We start from the raw sequence: 23,409 nt of genomic DNA on the forward strand, positions 1-23,409 counted from the left end.
TTTACATGTTTTCATTTTAGCACTTAAAATTAGTCTTAGTGCTTTTCTAAAAAGGAGAATAGGTGCACAGTAACTATAATGTGAACCTACAGACAATATTTTTACTAATTTCAAGTGTGGTCACTCAGTACTCATTTTAGGGCAGCACCAGAAGTAAGCTGTAAACTCCCCTCCACCTCTTCCACATGGTGGGAAAAAGACTGAAGTGGGATAGCAATGAGAGCAAAAATTACTTAAATCTGATATAATCTAGAAACAGGCTTTTTTAATATTTTTTTATTTTTTTTAAGCTTCAAGGTCACAGAAAGTAGTGCTTCCTCTGAAAATATGGTAGTCAATCAAAACCAATGAGGAATTTTCCTGTAAGAACCAGACTGGTTTCAATCTACTGAGATTATCCCTTGCTCCACAGCACCAGAAAGAATAGTTGAAATAAACAGGATACAACTTAAGAACAAACTCATGCTAACACTCCATATGGTTTAGTGAGAAGAGTCCAGCCAACATGACCATAAGACAAGCTGTGAAACTTTGTACAGTAGGTAGGGAACATCTACAGCAAGGTAACTTCCAGAGAAAATTTTTAGATTTTGAATGGAAACATGCAGTTGTAAACCAGGTTTCTTGTTCTTAAGAAAGTCTTAACAGATAGGTGTAAGGATCTCCTTCCACTTGGATACTGGAAGACAAGTGTTTCAATGTTAGGGGTCTGGGTTCACTTTTATTGTTTTAAGAGTTCACATTATTAAGACAATTAGCATGCTTTCTATGCTTCCTGCTTTAGAGTTTTTTCTGTCTGCTAAGCCCAAGTTTTCCTTTCTTCAGGAGGCCTGGAAATACTGGCTTTATCTGGTATGTTTCAAGATATGCTTCCCTGAGAGAGAGAGTTATTGAGGTAATAATCTTCCATTATTCTAGATGAGATTTAGTAGACTAACTCTCCACACACTGAAGGATTCAATAGTAAGCAAGTTAGGAAAACTGGTGGGAAGGAATTATTATCTTCCTAAAATTATTTTTATGGGTTTTGCCAAAGCAGTACCCTAAGCCTTGAGATTATATTCCTCCAAAGAAAATAGCTTTTTATCTTCACTATGGGATGCACTTGTGCGCCACAAATAGAAATCACAGTAGATTTTTTTCAGACCAGCGTTTGCTGTCTACAATAGAATAAGCTTGTCAGTAATGATTAAAAAAAAAAAAAATTAAATATGTTTAATAGCATATCAGTAGTAGTAGTAGGAAAAAATATTGTCACAAAACAATTGGAAATGGCAATGTTGTAAATTATTATGTAGGACTATTACTACTTGATTGGATTCCCTTTTTTTTAGCTTGGTGGACAAGAATTGGTGTTCTCACAGAGAAAACTTCCCTTAGAAGTTCTAAGGGAACTTAACTGAATAGAAGCTGATTTACCTCTCCAAAGCCTTTATGTGCCTTATTTGTGGGTGTAGATCAGACATGTTTCTGTCAGAAGGAATTTTCTACTTGAAGATGCATTATTGCTAGTTTTGTTCTGGTAACTACCACAGAACTGGAATGGTCAATCTTGTGTTGTACAGTGAACATCTGATGAACAGCCAGCTGAGCCAATTGGATGCTAACCAAAAGTGTACTGAGACTATTCAGGTGACTGACATCTCTGCTAGGCAGAGCAGGAACAACTTGGGCAGATTCACAAGTATTTCTGGTTAAGAGTTATTAGCAAAAACACAACTTGCATTGTGCATTGGCATGAATATTCATAGCTTGTCTATCTCATTGCATAAACCAAATTACTTATAAATTACGAATCCATGGGAAATAAAAACTACAAAAAAAGGCACTAACCTACTTAATTAATATTGATATTCAGAGAGGCTGTCTGACATTTCTAGAGTCTTTATCACTGTGTCCTGGAGCTGAGTGGTTGCTTCCCTCCTGCCTAACATTTTTACCATAGCTGTTGAAGATTTTTGCTGTGATTGTCTTAACAATACAAAGACTGTGTTACTTAAGGCCCAGCTGTATTGCAAACCTATACTTTCAAATGCTTTGCAGGGCTTTATGGTATCTGCAGTGGAAAGGAAGCACTGCAGATGCCAGAGACCAGCAAACCATTTTTTTTGTTACATCAGAGATAGAAGAGAATCAAATTAGAGAAGTTGCTGTTTCAGCCTTCTTCCTACGTAGAAGTAGCTAATCAGTCATATGGGGTTTAGGTGTGTCGCTACTCGCGATGTATTTCGCAGAAATAACGACACGGACTCCTCTAGCTAGGTGGCTAAAGAAGCGGTTTATTGAACGACACGGAGCACTCTTATAGTGTGTTCCGCAAACTGCAAACAGAACAGCAGTCTATTGGATAATTGAAGAAAACAAAACTTTCTCACAAACCGTGAGAACTGTTTATCATAGAAGCCCAGGTGTTAGTATTGTTATTAATTCCTTTTTATTTTTCCCCAGCATTATCATCCTGGGAAAGGCTCAGGCTGGAACTGAGAAACTGTCTCAGCCTGGGAAAGCTCTCTCCGCATGAGAGAAGTTTCAAGCCCTTGCCATTTTCAGGCTGAGGCTTCAATGGCATCCACATAGGTGTACTTGAAGTGCCAAAACTAGACAATTTTTCAAGATTAAATTTTATTATTTTCAAATCACATAATGTTTTTTGAAAGTGTAACTGTAACAAAGATAATTTCTCTTGAAATTACTTCTGTTCCTCCCCTGTCCCTTTGTTTCCAGGCCTGGGAAATGTCTTCTATTAACTCAGTTGCTAACACTTAGTTGAAATGTATGTTAAACTAGTGTTTTAATACCAACATCAATATTGAGTCCTTTCCTATTCCCTTTTCAACAATATTTTTTGCTTCATGTGGTTTCTTTGTTATTTTTTCAGATTCAAGAATGAGACTGCATGTGGAGCAATTGTCAGTACTATCTATGTGCTTTTGAGCAAATAAAAAAATTAAACTTAAATCCTGAACTAGACCTGTGACTATCTTGAGGAAGTCAGTTCTCTCCAATGGTCTGTCCTTTTGTCTCTGTAAAAAATTCCAGGGTTTATTTAATGTTTTATTTCTTTTAGGTAGATAATGGTTTTTGGGTTTGGGGTTTTTTGTTTACTTGTCAGTTTTTTTAAAAGGCAATAGAAGTATCTTTATCTTTCATTTATTTGCAGCATATTCTTATGCCTGAGTGAATATCTGCCAAGTGACTGCAATAAAACAGATTTTGAAGAAAATGGGACTGTTCGCCCCTTTTCTGTATATTGCAAAGACTTTTCCATTATTATGAAATTCTCAAAACCTTTAATGTTTTTATCTTTTGGTTTTGTTGAATTTAGTGTCCACTGAATTTTGGCATTGACATTTTAATGCCAGATGATTTTTTAGATGGCTTTTCTTTTGGGATCCAGTCTTTTTTCATGGGCTAAAAAAATGCTACAAATGAAAGCTGGTTTTGTATCTAAAAACTGAGATTAGTTTTGGTTCTTGAATTAACGATGGAAGCCTTTTACTTTGTGATGAATTTCCTTAGCTATCCAGTCTGCATGTTTAGTGAAATTTTACTCACTAAGTAGGTACTCAGTAGATTACATTATAGTGAAATTTCAGCTCTTCTGAAATGTTTGAGTTGCAACATCAGCTACTCTGAAACTGTTTTCTGGGTACTAGAAATTAGGAGACCCCACTGTAAGCAGATGTGTTAGTGCTGGGTAAGGACCAGTGTCTGAGTCCCACACGCTCTCTACTCTGTGCACAGTTCATCAGAGGAAAGCAAAAGCCTTGCTTTCACCTCTGACATCCCTACACCCAAAGCAATGTATAGGGTACAAATCCCCATACCAACATTGTCTGACTGTCCAGATTACTTTAAAGAGACACCCAGCAGCTGTGTGCAGGGCAAGGCCAGCAAGGGAGGGACAGGTTCTGGGCAGAAAGACTTGTACTGCTCATGTGCTTTCTTTTAGACACTGGTGGCTGCCCACTTTATAGACCACTGTCCCACCTCAGAAAACTGTAGGGAGCAGGTCACCCCTCAGCCTCCTGCTCTCCAAACCAGACAAGCCCAGTGCCCTCAGTCACTCCTCAGAGCACATTCCATCCCCTTCCCAACTTTGGTGTCCTCCTATGAATGCATTCAAGTATCATAATGCTCTTTTTAAAGTATGGGGCCCATAACCTCAAACAGTACTTAGGGAGAGGCCACATTGCTGCTAAATCCAGCAGGATAATCACTTGTTTTGACTGGCTGGTGATGTGTTTGGTGCACTTCAGGACAAGGTTTACCCTCCTGGCTACCAGAACACACACTGCTGACTCCTGTTGAGCCTCCTGTCAGCCATCACCCAGAGATCCCTTTTTGCAGCCACTCCTCTCCCAGCCTAGACTTGCATCTGCTGTTGCTGCATCCCAGGTGTAGAACCCAACATTTGCTCTTTCAAATTGCATGGATGATTACCCAGTGTTCCAGTTTATCCAGATCCCTGTACAAGGCCCCTGAAAGAGACAACACCTCCCAGTTTAGAATCCTCTACAGAATTGCTCACCATTCATTCAACTTCTGGATCCAGATCACTAAAGCAAACATTGAACAAACTGGCTCCAGAATTGCACCCTGAGGAACACACACCACTGATCACTGGTCACCAGCCAGATCTAGCCCCATTCACCACAACCCTTTGAGCCCCATCCTTTGGCCAGTTCTTCCCTCAGTGGACCATGAACCTGGGGTTTGAGGGGGTAAGGGTATTTTCTTCCCCTTTTTTCTTTTACTTTTTCCTCTCTCTATCAGTGGAAAAGTCACTTTTAGAGAAGCAGAATAAAACATTTGACCCACTAAATTAATTGGGGAAATTTTGTGTCTATTTTTGTTTCCTTATGCACCAAAATTTTGTGGTTATGTGCATTTTGAATTGTTCTAATAGTATGGAAGAAATAAATATGCATAGTCAGTTATGCAAGTTTCACACCTGCATTTGGAAATCTATGAGAAGATTGATTTCTGTAGCTTCTCAGAGTGTTGCAAAGTCAATAGCCTTCATAAAATCTCAGTGTTTGGTTCAAGTATTCCATCTTCTTCAGTGGGTAATATTTAGAAGTTAAGCAATGAGAATTATCTCCCATAGTGTACACTTAATGTGCATATGTACATATACATGTCTGATGGGCAGGAGGAACTTCATAGACTTTTTGAATGTCACTATTTTAATTTGATCTATGGATAGTTTAATTGTTCTTGGAGTACCCTATGGAAATCAGAGGGCTGCCTTAATATTCGAGTGGGTATAATTTGTTTGTCTTCTTCAAGGAAATAAACTTCCTATTTGTTGAAGATGGGGAAACCTAATAAAATAAATAGCAAAGTGGTTAATAATTAGAGAAGGCACTGCACTTGAAGGTCCCTGAGTAGTTGATTGCTAAATGGTTTCCATCACCATTGAAAATTTGACTTAAAAAGTTCTTATTTTATTCCAGACATCATCTTTTTATATTGTGATGGAGAAATAATTTAAAATTCTAAATAAAACATAGTCAAACAGCTTAGTTGCCCAGAAAGTTGCATGAGTTGCATGTGTACTTACCAAGAGAAAAGATTGCATATATATAAAGAAGAGTGATTGACAGAGGCCAAAGGATAAGCCCAGGCCAAGCAAGCTGGAGTTCATGGATAAACTGTAGTCAACTTTTGCAGGAATCAACTTAAACATGTGAAATTTGTCAGATCCAGTGTAGTATTCTCCATAACCTCTGAGTATCAGGATGATGAATGTGAAGAGATGTTCCCTTGTAAATTTCTCATTGCTCCAGAAAATGTTTTGCTGTTGTAGTGGCTGGTTTCCATATATATTTGGTACCTCAGTAAGAAGGGAGTTTAATAGCTCTTTTTCCAGATAACGATACAACAAAACACTTAACTACTTAGCTCTGTTGAACTTGAACTACAAAGTTCAATTATGCACAATTGTGAATTTTTCAGTATCTCAGAAATATTCATTTAAAATATACCATTTCCACATAATGAGATGTGTTAAATTTCTTAATAGATGATGTTATATTTCTGAGTGGTTTTGGAGTATATGGGATAGTATATGCAAGTCTTTGATGAAAAATAAAGTAATATTAGATGTAGTTAAAAAGCATCTTCATTTTCACATATGTCACCCTCTCCTCCAAATTCTGTGATGTTTTCTGAATGCTGTGATTTCTACATTGGAGCATAAAAAGACTATTCAGGAATACTAGGTTAATGGAAATAGACATACTTCTGCATTTCTTCTCATGAACCCTATGTTAGAAAGAAATTCCTGGAAGTGAGAATCTATCGGATATCTGCTAGCAGGAAGCCAGCAAGGCAGCTGGTGAAGCACTGGGCTTTCTTAGAATGTTTTTACACAGCACTGTCTTTAAGCTATATGACACTTAGGGTACAACTTTTACAGATTCAGACTGCAAGGATAGTTGGAGTTTCTGAAAATGCTAATTTGTATTTCCTTGAAAGAAACATTGGTATAAAAGCACATATTCCCTCAGGTGGAAATAATATCCCGTGCAACAGGTTATGGGGTTTTAGTGGTGGTCCTGAGATGAGAAGGGAAGAGAAGGCATCCATGGTATATAAAGAATTGAAAAATTTAGCATTCAAGAATTTCTATAAGTTAAAAGTTTCTTATTGGTCTAACATGATCTTTATTTCCCATTCTTATAGTACTTTTAATTCTTCCATTAGAATAATTATGCTTGTGAAATTCACTACTCATAAGTGCAAGTGGGATTATTGTCTTTTCTCAGGGCCAAGCTGTGTCTTTTACTGTAAACTAGCGTAGAAATTAATGTTTTTTCTCTTATTTGTAAAAATTGGATTGAGACAGAATGAGATCATAACATTCAGAACAGAAAAATCTTTTAAGCTTACTTTATTAATTTTGCTGACTTTACTATGAAGTCTGATTGACTTTTACTTCTCTCCTAATGTCACTCTGTGCCACATATCAAACCACAGGTGTACTAAAAATTTTCATAGAATGTTTTTTAAAATAATGTATGGCACGGTAGTTTAGTTTAGAATTCAAGTCATGCTTCATTTGAGAAATTACAAATAAAGATATTCAAGTTAATAAAATTCTTCTGTCAGTCACAACATAACTAAACTTCATTCTACTGTCCATATTATCCATCCAATATCAATGTTTTTTGAATTATCTAAAGAAATTTTTGCACAGTTGTCAAAAAATAGAGGAAACATGATTTTGCACTAAACTATGTATAATGGTAGTTTTTCTTATGTAATTAGGCAATGCTTAGGTTTATGTAGTAATTAAAATGGGATTCCTAAGTTTAAATGCGGCCAATATGATTCAGAATAATGATGAAATAATTGCAAACTACCAAGAACATACACTAAAACTTGGAAGTGTAAGTTCTCCAATCTGGAGGCACCTTTTGAAAGAAAAATAGAAAGTTTTTCAGGAGGTTGCCTAACATTCAGTTTATTGATGCAATAATTAGGAAGGGTACTTCAGCACACTATATTTCTCTTCCTGTCTGTCTGTGGAGTGGGGACAACAGGATGTGAGAGAGGAGAGTGGAGTATGTTTTTGAGAGAACTAAGTTGGATCAGTCAAGAGTATGGTGAGGCTTCAAGCACTTAGCTGATGGTGGAATGAAAGGTAAGGGGAGTTTTTAGTGGTAGCACTTGAGACCTGCATTAGTCTCTTTCTGTCTCTCCATGAGAATAGAAAGTCGGCCAGAACAGCTCAGGGTTTCTTATGGTCCAATCTAACATAGTGAAAGCTTTGAAGAGCCCTTCTCTTCAAGATATCTTTTGAAATATATTTTTTTAAAATTGTGTTACTTTTTTCAGTGATTCTAGGAAGACCTGTTTGGCATCATAGCTAAAGGATTGTGCTATGTTGCTCTGTAAAAGAAAAAATCAGGCAGTAGTTAATTTTTTAAGTACATATGCTCCTATGATATGCTAGAATGAACTGAAAGATGCTTTAGAGGAGACATTTGATCTTTCCATCTGTATAATACTTGGTTAGATGTGAGGCTGCTCCTCAGAAAGTAGAATCAGTTGTTGATTCTTCAGTTATTGAACTGTTAAAAAAGTTTTTAGCCCTTGCCCATATTCTGTTCACTATGCTGAAAACAATCACACTGTTAATTCTTTTATGTCCTTTGTTCTTGACTTTAATGTTCCTTAATCTAAACTAAGCTGCAATTGCCATCTGTTAGACCAGGCACTTAAATGATCCAAGTCCTTCTTCATATGGCTATACTGTATCTCATTATATATTGTACCTTTCAATATAGGATTATTTTTAAACTCATGTTTCTAATAATAGCCATAGGAGGTAATTTTTACATTAGGGTCCAAATCAGATTTAAGGTTCTTCCCTCAGGCACTATTTTTCAGCATAAGAATATCTGTTGCTGCAGTCTTTTTTCTTTGAAGGCACAAGTGATCTCTATTCTGTTTCCTGAGGTACTCTTGTCATTAGCTTTCCACCTACAACTGTGTTGAATGGTCCAAAATCATCTCTAGTAATCCAGAGAATTCATCCTCTACGTGCTACTTCACTAGTGTCCCTTGAGATTTTTGACAAGTTGCTTTGGAACAGCCATTTCATTATCAGTTTTCTGGAAACTTTTGGTTCTGTGAAAATTGTAATTTGGTCAATTCCTTCCACTCTATTTTGTAAAGTATCTGAATTTACCTATTATATATAAATTATTAGAAAAATTATATCGTTCAATATCACTGTAAGTTCACAAAATAAATGAAGTTTTCTCTTTCCTGAATTGTTATGAAAGAGACTGTGTAAATACTGGGGAAGTTTATTTTCTCACAAGACACCACTGTAAGTAAAAAAGAACATACGAGTCTTAGTTAAATTTGAAGATTCTCTATTATCTCAATCAAGAAACAACGAAAGGAAGGAATGAAATGAGTAGACATAGAAAATGAGTACATAGAAAATTTGACATTGCTCCTATTCACCACCTAAATTGATTGAGAAACTGACCAACTGCTTTCTATAGAATTCAGTTCATAAGAACATTCTTCAATTATTCTTTTTTTTTTTTTCCTTAATATTGGATTTTTCTGCTCTAAACCCCATTTTCTACATTAGGAAGATGCTAACAGTTTATATCACCCCAGTAACTGTACTGCAAAATTGACATTTGCAAATCTTGGGCAAGATTGTCAAAACACTCATTAACTTCAAACATATATTTTTCATTTTTATAAACTCAGCTGTAGCCACTTTGAAGTCCATAGCAGAATTAGTTTTAAATTGCTATATATACTTTTAAGCTTTTATATAAAAACACACCCCAAGAGAAATATAAAAGGATGGAGAAGAGGATATGGCCTGCTGTAATTTTTTCCACATGAGTTGTGTACGTCAGGTCTTGTGTCTACAACACTGTTGCAAAAAAGATGCTTAGTGTATTCATGTTGCCAATGACCGTTGTGTTACCATCCCACACAATTTAACAATACCAAGTAGGCTCAGGAGAAAATAAAATCGGAGACCTTATAATATGAGATGATTACAGTTGTAATTTTTGTCCTCCCTAGAAGGCAGCCCACTTTTAAATGGGCTATCCTGTCTAGTTTCTTGAGTGATTTGTAGTGTAGCATATTGTAGAACATGCTGTGGTAATCTAATTGCAGTAATTTGAAGGGACAAATGCATTGATGATGGTAAAAATCAGGATGTCTAGTAAAGAAACACCCCCAGGCTTTTATATGCTCAGGAATTCTCAAAATTGTCTTCTCCAAGATTTCAATGAGGAACTGAGGTGTTCTCACACATCAGCCAAATTTTAGGTCGGAAAACTGCATCCATCAAAAAACCCACCACAGATATATTGAGGGAGAGAGAGAGAGAGCAGATGATCTTTCCCAAGAAAACAAACTGTTTTCTTATTTCTTGAAAATACCTAATAAAATTGTTTCTTAAGCCTATAAGTCCATTAATGAGGAAAAAAAAAAGAGTAAAACTCTAATAGCAATAGACACAATTGTAGATTAAAATAAAAGGGGAAAAATGTATCCATAGCTGTGGAGTACAAGCATAATGTTTTCTGAAATTTATTTTTCAAACTTACTATCAGTTACTTATTGTTACAAAAGATTATTTAAGTTGTTTGTCAGAAGCAAGTCTTGTTGCTTAACTAAGCACCCAGCAAATGAGTGAGGAAAGTTCACTAATAGAAAAAACTGACCATCTCCAAAATACTCAATAGAATAGTGATAAATATAATCATAACATAATGAAATACGTTTAATATTAAGTGGGAAAAATCACTTGTGTTAATATTTGATTTGATCACTTGAATATTTGGTGATAAAGGACATTTTTTATTTCATTTTCTCTTTTTATTAGTGAACCCCATTACTAATACTTATTATTTTGTTAGTCACCCACTTCACTTTTTATTGGAAAAAGGAGTAGTGAGTGGGCAGAACTGCTACTCATTGCAACTGTAAAGTATTTTCAGCAAAATAAATTACGTTACTTTATTGTCATTTTAAGTAAACAGGTGGTCATTTCCTTTCTTTAAAAAACAATTCTTGAATTAAGGAACTTAAGCTTACTATAATATCTATCTGTTAGAGAGGAACTCTCAGCAAAGAGTAATGTACAGACTAAATTACAGGGAACCCATTTTCTCTATAATTGCATCAAATGTATTAGCAGTTTGGATCTAATTAGATTGTTCTTAGTGAAAACCATTATGAATTCTATTAAGAATCTGGAGTTACTGGTTTTTGACATTCTTTTTAAAGGAAATTATACTTCTTCTTCACTGCTAAAAACAAAATAATGGAAGAACCCCCTGTTTTTTCCCCGCTGTGCAACTGCAACACACTGTGCACCATTAAAAAAGCTCTAAGATATGCATTTGATTGAAGAAGTGGTCATGTGGTCATCATGGAGGCCCTTATCTTCCTGAAGTGTTAGCAATTAGCTGGAGCTGATACTTTGCCCTCCAGTGGGAAAGCTAGAATCAGCCTGGTAAATCCAGTAAGGAGCTAATATACTTCCATGTGTAGGGGAAGTGTATTTTGGTGGTGCATAAGTCATATAGACAGCTGTGGCTGACAGATTGTCTCTAAACACTTGTGGTTAGCAATAGCCATATGCCAGGTGTTCTTCAAATAATTGCTCGTGTATTAGGGAAATATTCATTCCAGTATTGTGGTGACAGTAATTGCCAGGAACATATATCAACTTACTGTTAACTAGGACAGATTTTTTCACTTCTGTGTACCTCAAATGGGACTTCTGTACACTATTTACAGAAAATAAGGGTATATTAACTATGAATACTATGTCCTGTTCTCAGATACATGGGGACAATGCCATTAATGGTGAGGATACAGTTATTTGAGATAGTATGACCCATCTGCATTACCTTTTCTGTAATGGAAGCTTACTGCAAGCAGGGTACTGATTCCAGCTCTCTCAAGAATGGTCTCAAAAAATTAGGAGTTTCTGAGAAATTGAAAACATAAGTGAGGATACTGGACTTATCTTCAAGTTATAAATGCCTAGCTGATTTCCATGGGAAGTATAAACACAATATTTTTAATTAAATAATAATTAAATAAATTTTTAAGACTAAAAGGCAAAAAGCAGTTTGTAATCAGAACTCAGAAGACAAGGTTGAGGTTTCTGACTGGCATCTATCTCCTTTGAGTCTTTCCAGACCTCTTGAAGCCAGCCCCACATATATATAGCTATATGTATACAAGAGCCTGCATTTGGTGGAAAGGGGAGATGGATTTTTTTGTCTGTGAAGAGCAGAGAAGGAGCTTCCTTCTTGTACACCAGCCACAACTTTTGCTCCACAATCCCTCTGTGCCTGACCTGCAGGCACAGATGCTTCAGCTTCCAGAGTTTGGACAAGACAGCTTGCTGAATATGTTCATGGATCATTTGTGCCAGACTATCAAAAATTTGTTGCACATGAAAAAGACCTAAGTTTATTTTCAGTATCTGACCAGGTACATCCTAATCAATCTTCCATCATCTTTTAGACAGCGGGAAGAGATTGAGTTGCTTTGCTGTAAAAGATTATTGACTTTATGCACATATATATGTATATTGATAAAAATTTCTATTACAAGGTGCAATAAGTGCTTAACTATTATGATGCCTATAACTATTATGTAGTACTTGTATTTTGACAGAAAGGGCCTGAATTTGTTCAGTGGATGCATTTCACTGGCAGGAGTATGTTTCTATCATCTTTAGTACAGTGTGCAACAATAAAGATTAAACTTCCTAACTTAGAGAGGAAGTAACTCTATATTGGCCAGAATCTGTCATCCATAAGAAAATTCCTTTTCAAATTGTGCCTTTCAATTGTGCCTAACACAATTCCTATTTCCTATTTCCTATGGTTCCTGTTCTTTCTTAGTGGCTAGTCTAGGAGTCTTTGCTAGATCAAAAACCCAATATGAGGCTCTAACTATGCTAGTGCACTCCTTACTGACACTTTTCTGTTCTTACACGTACAGTACTTTCTGCCAAAAATGAGAGGTTTCTGTCAGTGAATGTATAAATTATCTTAATCCTTTCTTGAAAATGAATCTGCAGTAAACTTCCATCCCAGGCTCTTAACAAAACTCTATTATATTCTCTATATGATTTGAGAGGTGACAATTTTTATTGGTACGTGGGAGTAGGATTCCTTTCTCCTGATTTTTTAATTTCTTTTCCTCAGTGCAAGAATATTGTTGTGTTTTATAAAGAGCTTTGAACTAAGGATATGAATATTAAAATAATAACCATCTTGCATCATCTGCTGACTTTCATCTCATTTGGCTAGTGATGTGTACAGCCTGTGGAGGATTTTTCTGCTTTGCTTATGAACATTTGATTAGAAAGACTTAACACCATATCAGTTGCAAACACATTGGTCCACATGATTCCATATAATTCAAAATAGCCCGATACTATGCAGTAAAAACTAAGGCTGGAAAATAAGACAGAGTACAGAATCCTGGAGATAAGGATAATCATAATGTGGAGAGCTTTCTTTACTCTGGGTCGCACCAAAACTCATCAGTGTATGTGAGCACATTCCTGTGAACTTGGTGAAGAAGTACTGAAACACTTTTGAGTATGTGTCAGTTTAGCAAAGTGTTTCCATGCAGTTAAAATACTGAAGTGCTGGCCACAAGTTTTAGAATGACTGAGATTTGCATTAACAGGCAGGAGATTTACATAGAGGAATTGAAAACATACTGCAATGCACTCCATTTTATGGGGTTTATCGCTGTAGGGCACATCTGTCAGGTGAATTAGTATACTCAGAAAATGCCAGGTGATCTCCCTGGAGAGTCAGTTTTTGTGATAAATGCAGCAAAGTTAGCAGCATGGTGTGTTTTTTTTCTGCATCTCTGAAGGACAACTGTGGTCAGTGGTGTTGCTTGACAGAACAGGTGGTGCGAAGGCCTGACTCATTTGGGAAACTGGGCTTTTGTACAAGCCATTTAACACACCAGAGTAGATTCTTAATGATGGTTTTTAAGGTTCTACATTTTTTATTCCGAGACAGATTTCTTTGACTTTGCCCTCTGCAATACAAATATATAAGGCAGAAAAATTAAAAGAAAAACCAAAAAACAACTTAAAATGTGAAAGAATCTTACATGACAATTATTATTGATAGTATCTGATGCACTTCTAGGAAGTTTTGTAGTGATGGGTTTCAGGTTAATGTATAGAGAAAAGAATTTTCTGTGGTTTATTTACTTCAGAATTGACTTATTTCAGTCCTTGTCTATGTGAGATGCACTATATGAGTACCACATGTCAGCTGAGTGGTACCTAGTCAACCTAAATTTTAAAATTCTTCACACCTAAGTGGTGGAATAGCATTCCTACAGGAAGACAGTATCAATAAGATTGACTGCATCTCCATAGCTTTCATTCTGAAGCCCTATATTACTCAGAGAATATTTTTTTCATTTTGGTTCGCTGGAATGTCCCTCTAAGAAAAATAAATGATCAGTTTATAACAGCAAAGTTTTTGTGCTTTATGTTTGTTTCCTTTCTAAACTACCTTCCAACTTCAACAATAAAAGGAGTGTAGAATGCATTGTTTCATTATTATAATACCTTATCTTAAATCTTCTCTGGTAACTACTGACAAATAGTTCATGGTAACATTTCTAGTGATTTGCTGTTCAATAGTTTAAAGAAATATAATGCATACAGACATTGTTCTGGGATGGATATAATACACTTTTTGCATGACCCTGCAAAAAAGTTTGTTGGAGGTGTTGAGATTTGGCAGATATTGCTGTATTTCTTATTAAAAAATTTGAACTTCTTCTTTTTACCTTTTCACAATGAAACAGAAGATTTGTAGTTCCATTCTAGTTCAATTAGTTCCTATGGTGCTATCTATACCATAACCAGAATCAGTAAAGTTATATGGTGCTGCTGTTTTAAAATATTTAAGTCTTAATAACCAGTAATTTCGTTTTACCCTAGAACACATCCTGGATAAAAAATGTGGAAACATTTTCAGTATTAATTGCTAAATTATGTAATCACATGAGAATCTGGTGCATTTTTGTGGTTACTTTACTCCTACTTTACTAAAGCAGTATTGCTCTCCAGCCTACAGTAATTTACTATGCATAGTGAATGTCCTTCACATAAAGACACTGAATCTTTGGGGCATCAGGCTTCTGTCTTTCTGATCAAACTTAATCTTTATTAGTTCCATATGTAACTGTAGGCATCAGCTGTTTAAGGAAGACTTCTTACATGATATATTTGGTATCTTTTCATAAAGATGATCAGAGCTTCTTCATTTCATCAGTTCATTGCTGGAACTATGCTGTCACATGATGACCTTTCATGTGCAGTGCCCTCCTTCCTCACTATCACATCAAAAATATCTTGCAGAATACTTTTGCCTTTTGCCAAAGACCTAAATTTATTTTAATTCAGTTCCACTGTCTGTCTTTTACCAGTTCTTTTCTTGTCTTTCTTGCCCTCTCTTTCAGAGGATAAAGTATGGACAACTGTGTACCATGATCTGCAAATGCAGACTGCTGTGGGAGGCAACAGCCCAGAGAAGTTATCTGTGCTGCAGCTCAACTACAGTGCAACAATGGACCAGATTTCTGCCATTACCAGTAGTGCTGAATACTGTGAGCAGTTTATCTCCTATTCTTGCAAGATGTCCCGGCTTCTGAATACACCAGGTAGGCTGAGAATGGGATATCCATTAAATACAGTTTTAAAGAACTTTATCTCAACAATTTAACAGGTACTGCTGTTAGATAAGTCCATCCATTGAACATGCTTCTTTGTTCTCCTTTGTTAAAGTTGAGAAAGAGGGTGAAAATACAGAAGGCATTATTTTCTTAGGAAAATTTGCCTGTTTGCTTGCTACGAAAATGATTGGTGTGTGTTCTCATCTCAGATCTGTTGCTCCTTAAAGCAGGTGACATTTGGTAAACACAGTAGCTTTTAAAGTTTAATCAATAGAGGCATTGAAAAATTGCTTTGAACTTCATCCTGTTTTTCTGGTTGTCAGTTTTCATATGCTACAGTCAGCAAGGGCACTGGTTGAATGAAGGTTAGAATTTTTCCACTAACACTTTTGAAACAGTTTCTTAAATGCAAAGCATTTGTGGCTAATCAGATGCCTTATACATTGTAGAGAATGCTATGGTTAGTAATGCAATTGTGTGAGAAATTATGTGCTATTACCTACAAGTAGATTAAGTATAAGATTCTTTTGCTTTGTAGTTTTATGCAGCAGGAAGAGGACGAGACCCTTTCTGTATGTGCCTCCTCAACAAATGTCACCTGTAACCAATAAAGACAAAAGTATTAGTTGTTCCAGAATTAGCACACAAAGGAATTGTCTTTTAAACTCTCTATTATTTATGCAGCAAGTACTTTATATATGCTCTAATTTTGTATGATAGATTTTGATGCTAAATAAATCTTAATGGTACTTGGGGAAGACTGGTTTATAAGTGGAAACACATAACACATTTTCATGATTGTGAACTTAGTTCATTGCGAGCAGTTCAAATGCATTTCTGATTAATTTAATGGCTGCATGCTTACAGTGTTATACTTTAGGTTGTTTTCACTCATAATTTTTTTTAATCTATTTTCTTATGGTGCATTCATTTGGAATGCATGTGTATCTTATTCCTATTTCCATAAGCATTCCATCAGTTAATAGACAATGTGATGCTTGTTACTCCTCTCCATCCTCCCTGCTGCTTTTTAACTATTTCTAATGCATGGTTTGTCTCTGTTGCTGTTATTTTGCTTAATTTAGCATAGCACAGAGACTGCAATGTGGAAAATTATTTGTTCCTTCTTGGACCTTAATGTATAGGATCCTGAATCATGTTCATAACTAGAAGTGTTCTGATTAGATTCTGCTGGTGGATACAAGCTCCCTACTTGCATATGCTTCAGAAAATTGTATATGAATGTAGCTTTGGCTACAGGTCTTTAGAAGGCAAATTTATTTGGTAATAGAGCTGGAGACATTGTGCTTAGAAAGCTCATAGTTTGCACAGAGTGCAGTCCTAGATCCTACTTCTTGGTATGTATAAGACTATTATTTCAGGACCAATTTGTACGTGTTAATATATGTTTATATTATAAATAAACATAAAATAAATGTATACTGTAATTTCAGGTGTTAACCATAGCTTCTAGATTTAAAGGACAATTAAGCAGCACACAAAATAATAACTTGCTGATTTTTTATTGTTTCTTTTAAGAAACAAGCAGTTCCTTATACTAACATTTTTAAGGTTGTTAGAAAATATTGAGAATATTTTGCAGGTATCTCTTTCTTCATGTTTTCACCTTTTATATGGAAAAATAATTTCTCTTAGAAATTCCTTATAATCCCTTTTTTTGGCCTGGAAAGTGAGTTTCAACAGATGTTCTTTAATGTGGGTTTGGCTTTTTTTCCTTTTAAGCAAGAGAAAGAAGCAACAAAGATTATTTTTACCTAGACAGTAACAAAAAATCACACTGCAGTGTTTGCATAACACCTGTAATGGTTTGTACACATAGAACCAGAGTGATTTGTGTGTTAGTGGGAAAGAGGCCAATACATTTTCTTTCTATGTCTTCTTGGCTTCAGTGTATGGTTTCTAAACTAAGGAACTAATTTTTCATACCTTTCTCTGTTTTGGAGGATTGCCATATTTGCTGACTATATTATGACACCCTATTCATCTCACAGCGCAGCTCAAAGCATTCATGTGACATCTTCCACCACTGAGCTTTGTATATAAATCACTGCAGTATGATTCCCACACAAAGAAATTTTTAAAAATAAAAAAAGAGATTTTGTATTCCTCAGGAAGTGAGAACCTGGTGGTATTGCAGCCAATAGCTGAACCTCTGTTAACATCATGGGATCAGGATAACATTTGTGGCCTTGACCTTGGGTGCTTTTCTAGACTGGGACTTTCATACATGCACATTTCAGATGTTTAAATGACCATGTAGGATAGAAAGGTTATTTTGTTTTAAAGTGCATCAAAGAGAACTGAGAAAATGCAGAAGATAGTTAAGCAATTCAACTTTTTCACGTTTTGTCTCTTGGGAATCCTGTTGCTTTACAACATGGTTCCTTCCCAGGGAAAAATTGCTCAGTAAACATATTTAAATAAATCAGGACTCAACCTGTTTATTAATCTATTAATGACAGGTAATTATTAGCTGTAAGTGGACTATGGCTTTTGCTGTTTATTGTTATGATATTTCCTGACAAGGTAGAAATATATACAATTCCACTGATTCTGCTGCTAATAATAGCTTCAATAGCATTTTTTGTATGAAACAGAAACTGCATCAAAATTCTGTGTTTGAGGAAAGCCTTCATGTTAGTAAGCCTGTTTTGTTTGGTTTGTTTGGTTGGTTTTTTCAGCTGCAGGCACAGCATTCAAAGAATTCTCATTGCCAGCCCTCAATGAGAATTCTCATGTGATTTCAGAAGTATATATGACAATTAGTCTGTACAGACTAAGAATTCTCATTCTTTGTGATGAGTTTTAGACTTTAAGACTTTATTGCTTCATGTCTATGTCTTTTTTTCTTAGTAATGAGCTTTCATCTGAGCAAAATAACATGTACATCCTAGCAAACAGTTTAAAATCATTGCTGCAAAAGGGATTGGAAGTGATTTTACAGGTAATAATGCCACTGCCTTTCTACTTAGTCTGAGGCAAGATAGTAATAAGAAGTTCTGTGTAAATGAAATCATAAGTGACTTCTGAAAACACACCCAGCAATCTCATAAGGCTATGGGATAATTCAGGTTTGAAGGTACTGCAGAAGGTCATCTGGTTCAACTTTCTGCTCAAAAATGAATGAACAGTCCTTGTCTAGTAATCAGCAAAGGCTATCTGGAAATGCAATTTTCTGTATTTACTGTTTTGGCTTTGGGGTTTTTTAAGTTTGTTTTGAACTTGTCCAATATGTTATAAGTTATGTTCAAACCTAGGGATCTGTTCAAAGCTTCAATACAGATTATCCAAAAAACAAAACTAGACAATATAGCTTGGTGACTTTCTTAAGGAAGTGCAACCTCTGCTGAAAATATACTATGTTATCACAAGAAACAGTAAAATTATGGGTACACCATAAATTTCTGAGGAAGCTGTTTTCAAGCAGGGATTCTGCAGTGGCTGCACTTGTCTCACAGCCTTTATGCTCCTGACTTTGGTACAGATTTGCTCTGACTGTAGCAGGTTTTGTTGTTGTTGGTTTTTATCAGCATGAGATTGATGCTTCTTATTGTCCATTGAGATGTGTTTTTTTAGAATAGTAATTCCTTTGTGAGTATACAGTCATCATCATGATAGAGGCTTAATCTTGGTAATTCAAGTAACTGTGGCAGTTAATAAACAAATGAAATAGTAAGTTCATGGATAGTAATTGCAACCTAATAACAATTTAAATCTATGTAAATTTAAAAAAAATAAAGTGCAGATTTTTGGGGGTTGCTTTTCTCTTTTACAGTTACATTTCTCATATCCTCTTTTCTGCTTGTTCCCTTGGAAACATCCATTTTGAGAGGATAATAATATGTTTAGTACTCAGGACATGCAGAAAGCTTTCTGTTTTCAGGGTTCTTGATGCTCATATACTTTCCAGTTGATATGAGAGGTGATAGGACATTTCCCTTTTTTGCAAACAGGAGCTTGGAGATGGAAGAAAGTCCTTTTGTGCCCACTGGTTAATGAGCAGGGAAGAGGCAGCGTGATATATAGTATCAATTTGCTCTTATAAAAAGAATCTTCCCTTCTTTGCTGTAAGAAACAAAATTATTCAGAGAACGGTGATACAATATACTCATAGAATGTAACATGTTAGTTAATAAAATTGTACATCTTCATCCACTCTTTTCATGAGACTCCCTAATAATACCCACTTGTGAATTTCTTGATATTAAATTTTCCATGGGCCACCAATCTTTGCCTAGGAAAAGGGGAGGGAACAGCATGCTGGTTCTGCCATTCTTCCTCTTACCCTGGGAATGAAACCCTGAAGGGAGAAGGGCTGCTGCATTCACAGTTATCTCTGTCTTTCATTTCCCAGAGCTATAGGAACTGTAACAAATAATCAGAGTGTGGGAGCTAAAAGCATTGATACAGAAAACAGAGCAAGATCTTTTGGTGTTTTGTTCCAATTTTTATTCCTATTCACTGTGCCTGCAGGCAGCATATGAAAAACATAGAGCACAGTTACTGCAGTACATGAATTAGTGTTTCATGCCTGTTTGTCTCTGGAGGAAATGAGACAACAGCTTCATGAATTTAGGAGCTAAACAGGTGAAATGGAAAACTTAATTTGATGTTTGGTTGTTTCAGTAACAATAAAGCAATCATAATACCAGTAGGAAGTAAGATTTATGCATAGACTGAGATAAAAGCAAAGTTTAAAATTGCAATATGCTGTTTTTCCTCAGTAGCCATCCAAATCAGAGCTTAATGAACTTATGAACTTTGCCATCACTACCTATTAACTGATCTAGAGTGCAAGTTGCAGATATAATTCCTGCTTAACAAGAAAAAGAGTCTGAGGGAGGAATGGGACTTCTGCAGTACTACAGTGATGAATGGAAGTCTCTCTAAAACTTGCTCAGGCTTCATCATTCTGTTTTCAATCTTCTTCCAGAAAACATGCCCCTAAGCTGTCATGTAACTTGTCCAGCCTTAGTAATATTGATTGGCCCTTCCTTCTCAATGTTCTAGAAAAGCTGATTTCAACTTCTAGTGATTTTTAAAGCACAAGAATAGCAGGAATAATAACCTTTCTCCCCTCTGATCTACATGTTCTTGCCCTAGAAGTGGAAACCATTAGTTTTTAGTGATTTCCTTTTCCTTTAGTCATCATTATGTTGCCATACATCAGAAATATAATAACAAAATAATTCTTATGCTAAATGTTTCTTATTAAATACACATCAGTCCTCTTAGGTAAATGGTGGACAGATAAATTAGTATCTTGAGGATCTTTTTTTTTCCAGACAGTTCTTAATACACCCTTCTCTCGTCTCTGTTTTGTCTGCCTCTTTGCTTGTCTCTTACCAATTTCTTTTAGTCTTTTTGATACTGCAATCACTGAGTCTCATAATTTTACTCAATCTGCATCATTCTTTTAGCTGGTAAACTATTTCTGCTAATTTTCCAAGTTTTCATTGCTATTGTGTAGGAATTAGATTTAATCCAGTATCACTAAAGTAAAAAAGAGTACATGTTGCTTTGGTATTTGTTAGAACTAGTGGTAGCTGATAAGAGCCTTATGAATGTTAGAAATCCTCTGTGGAACTTGTAACTATAGTGCAGTGAATTCTAGGTTTTTTGCTATGACTTTTAAAGAAAATGTTATGCATATGAGTTTTAACTTTGCAATTCTAGCAGAATGTTCCAAAACAATTGTTTCTCATATCCTCTCTCTATGTGAATGTGGTCTACCTATTATGGGAAAAGATTCAGTATTTTTATTTCTTAAAATAAAGTTAGAAGAAGTCAATAATTTCCCCTTTTTTGGCTTTTATTGTATCATGTTTTATAAAAGTTGTTTTAAAACATTCATGGTTAATATTTTCACAGAAATAATCACAGACATTGCTTCTTCACATACCCAGGTTGTTCCGGGGAAAAGTTATCTTTCCTGGTAAATGAGCAAAACACATTAGTTTATTAATTTCTCAGACAAAACGGATCTGGATGGTGTATCATTGTGTGTCTCCTTACCCATATCCTTAAGGCATTTGCATTACCCTGAGTATATTTTTCCTATGCAAATATGCAGTAAAAATATCCAGTGTTTCTTTCTTCACTCCCATTCCTGAGATGAATGTGTCAGAAAGAACTGGATGAATAATCCAGCTATACATACACAGAAAATGGCATTTTCTAGTGCATGAAACAGAGCTTCATTCCCTATTATGGTCTTCTCTTGGTCTTTTCTTCATTAATTGCCGTGTTTTGCATCATAAGATGACAAGTGTTCAACCATTATTGAAAAGTTGGCTGCCCTGTTTTCATGGACGAGGTAGTACTGTTTGATTTCTTGAGTCTAGGGCTTTTACCCTTCATCTGAAGGTTAAAGTTAGGCTTTCCTACATTTCACCCTGCCAGCCTGGGGCATTGAGCTATAACTTGTATTTGGAAAGATTTCTACCCTCTTTAAACAGTCATCAGTTAATGTCTCTAACTGTTTTGTAAGAGTAGTTTTTTGTGGTTAGTAATGTTAGTGAGTTCAGGTAAACCTCTGGAACACAGCAGAATGCATACAAATAGGATATGGAGCATGGATATGGTGTGATTATTAATATATGTGTGACTATTTGAGGTATGAACTGCCCCAGATACATCTTATTCCAGGAGTATGTTTGAGTGCTTTTTTTACTATACTTTCTATGCATTCATGCTAGATGTTATTAATCAAATCAGTCTATTAAAATGTTTGTCTAGATTGTGTCATAAACATACTGCCTGCAATGCTCTCCCCTTTTCACCTTGTGAATAATTCCACATGCATTTTCTCTACTTTTCCATGTTTCTTTGCAATGTACATTTTTTCAATTAATCACCTGTAATGGCTTCATACTTTGAATATATTTCTGAATGGTAAAACAATGCCTGGATGTATATGAGGACAGCATTAGGGTTTACTAAAGCTTAAAGGGAGTATGAGGAAAGTGCAGCCTATTATAAAATCTGGTTCACTCAACGGCAGTGCCACTGTAATCTGAGGGAGGAGAATTCATTGTCCTCTTAAATTTTGTGCCTGTAAATGCTTGTTGTACATGCCATAGGTACTTGCAGATTTCTTTGTGGAAATCTATATCCATATAGATGTTTATATAAAAGGAGATGACCTCCTTCTTTTTAGAAGGACTCTTGAACAAGATCCTTTTCTGATACATCTTTTGAAATATTTAGGTATGTGAGATTACTCAATGTGAGAAGACAAAAAAGCTTAATTATCCTCTGATTTTCCATAAGATAGACACTCTACTGAAAAGACATATAGACAATAAATTCTGTTTTCAGGTAATCTGTGTTGCCAGCAAAAATGATTCACAGTCACTTCCTAATATTCTTAGAATAAGTAGGAAAGATGCTTCATTTAATTTATAGGATTTATTGATTTTAAAAATCAATATCCATATTTTCTGAAAAAGTGGATCTGCAGATTTTCAGAAAAAAAGATGAAAGGCTGCTTACCATTTCTATGTGTGGAAATTAAATTTTGAATATGGGCATTTGTTGTCCGGTGCAATGATAAAGATAGAGCTGCCAACAAGATGCAAAAGATTGAAATGCAGTCCAGCTTTTCAGAAGCAGCAGCTAAAGATTTGGAAGCAGTTACCAATTTAGCTGCTGAAGTATAATCAGTTTCAGAAAGCAGCAGCAAATTAGTGTGTGCTGCTGTCTCAGTTACCATAGAAAGGACCTATTTTACTCATTTTCATTGGAAGTTTACGCTGCTCCAGAATGTTTTGCTAGTCAACATCGCAAATATATGCTCCACAGCTAATAGTGGGGTTTCACCTGCAGCCTTTTAAGATCCTGTGCATTGACACAACAGAAACAATGATGCTTTGTTTGAGCTACAGATTTCTAGTTAGATACACATTTCTTAGAGGATAGACCTTACTAATTCATGATATATTTAAGATTTGTCAAGCTATTTTTAAAATGATGTAGTGCTTCCATAGATTCATGGCTATGATGAATGTATTGTATCAAGATTAAATTGTATTCAGAAAAAATATTTGTATTTTGGAACATTACATAGCATTTAAGGGAATCTTTTCTCCCATCACGTTAAGAATAAATAATCTGCTTTCTGCTAGCATTGGTTCATCTCAACATTTC

General features: G+C 35.5%; 1 protein-coding gene across 1 annotated transcript in view; it reads left to right on the forward strand.

Moving 5' to 3' along the window:
• The window catches only part of CNTNAP2 (contactin associated protein 2), a 1,042,550-nt gene that overhangs the window by 714,815 nt on the left and 304,326 nt on the right, over positions 1–23,409 (forward strand). Inside the window, exon 13 of the mRNA XM_056484872.1 lies at positions 15,028–15,228. Within this exon, the coding sequence (XP_056340847.1) occupies positions 15,028–15,228 (201 nt within the window). The remainder of the gene's footprint in view (positions 1–15,027; positions 15,229–23,409) is intronic.

The sequence above is a fragment of the Oenanthe melanoleuca genome, chromosome 2 (genome assembly GCF_029582105.1).
Source record: "Oenanthe melanoleuca isolate GR-GAL-2019-014 chromosome 2, OMel1.0, whole genome shotgun sequence".
NCBI classification, from domain to species: Eukaryota; Metazoa; Chordata; class Aves; order Passeriformes; family Muscicapidae; genus Oenanthe; species Oenanthe melanoleuca.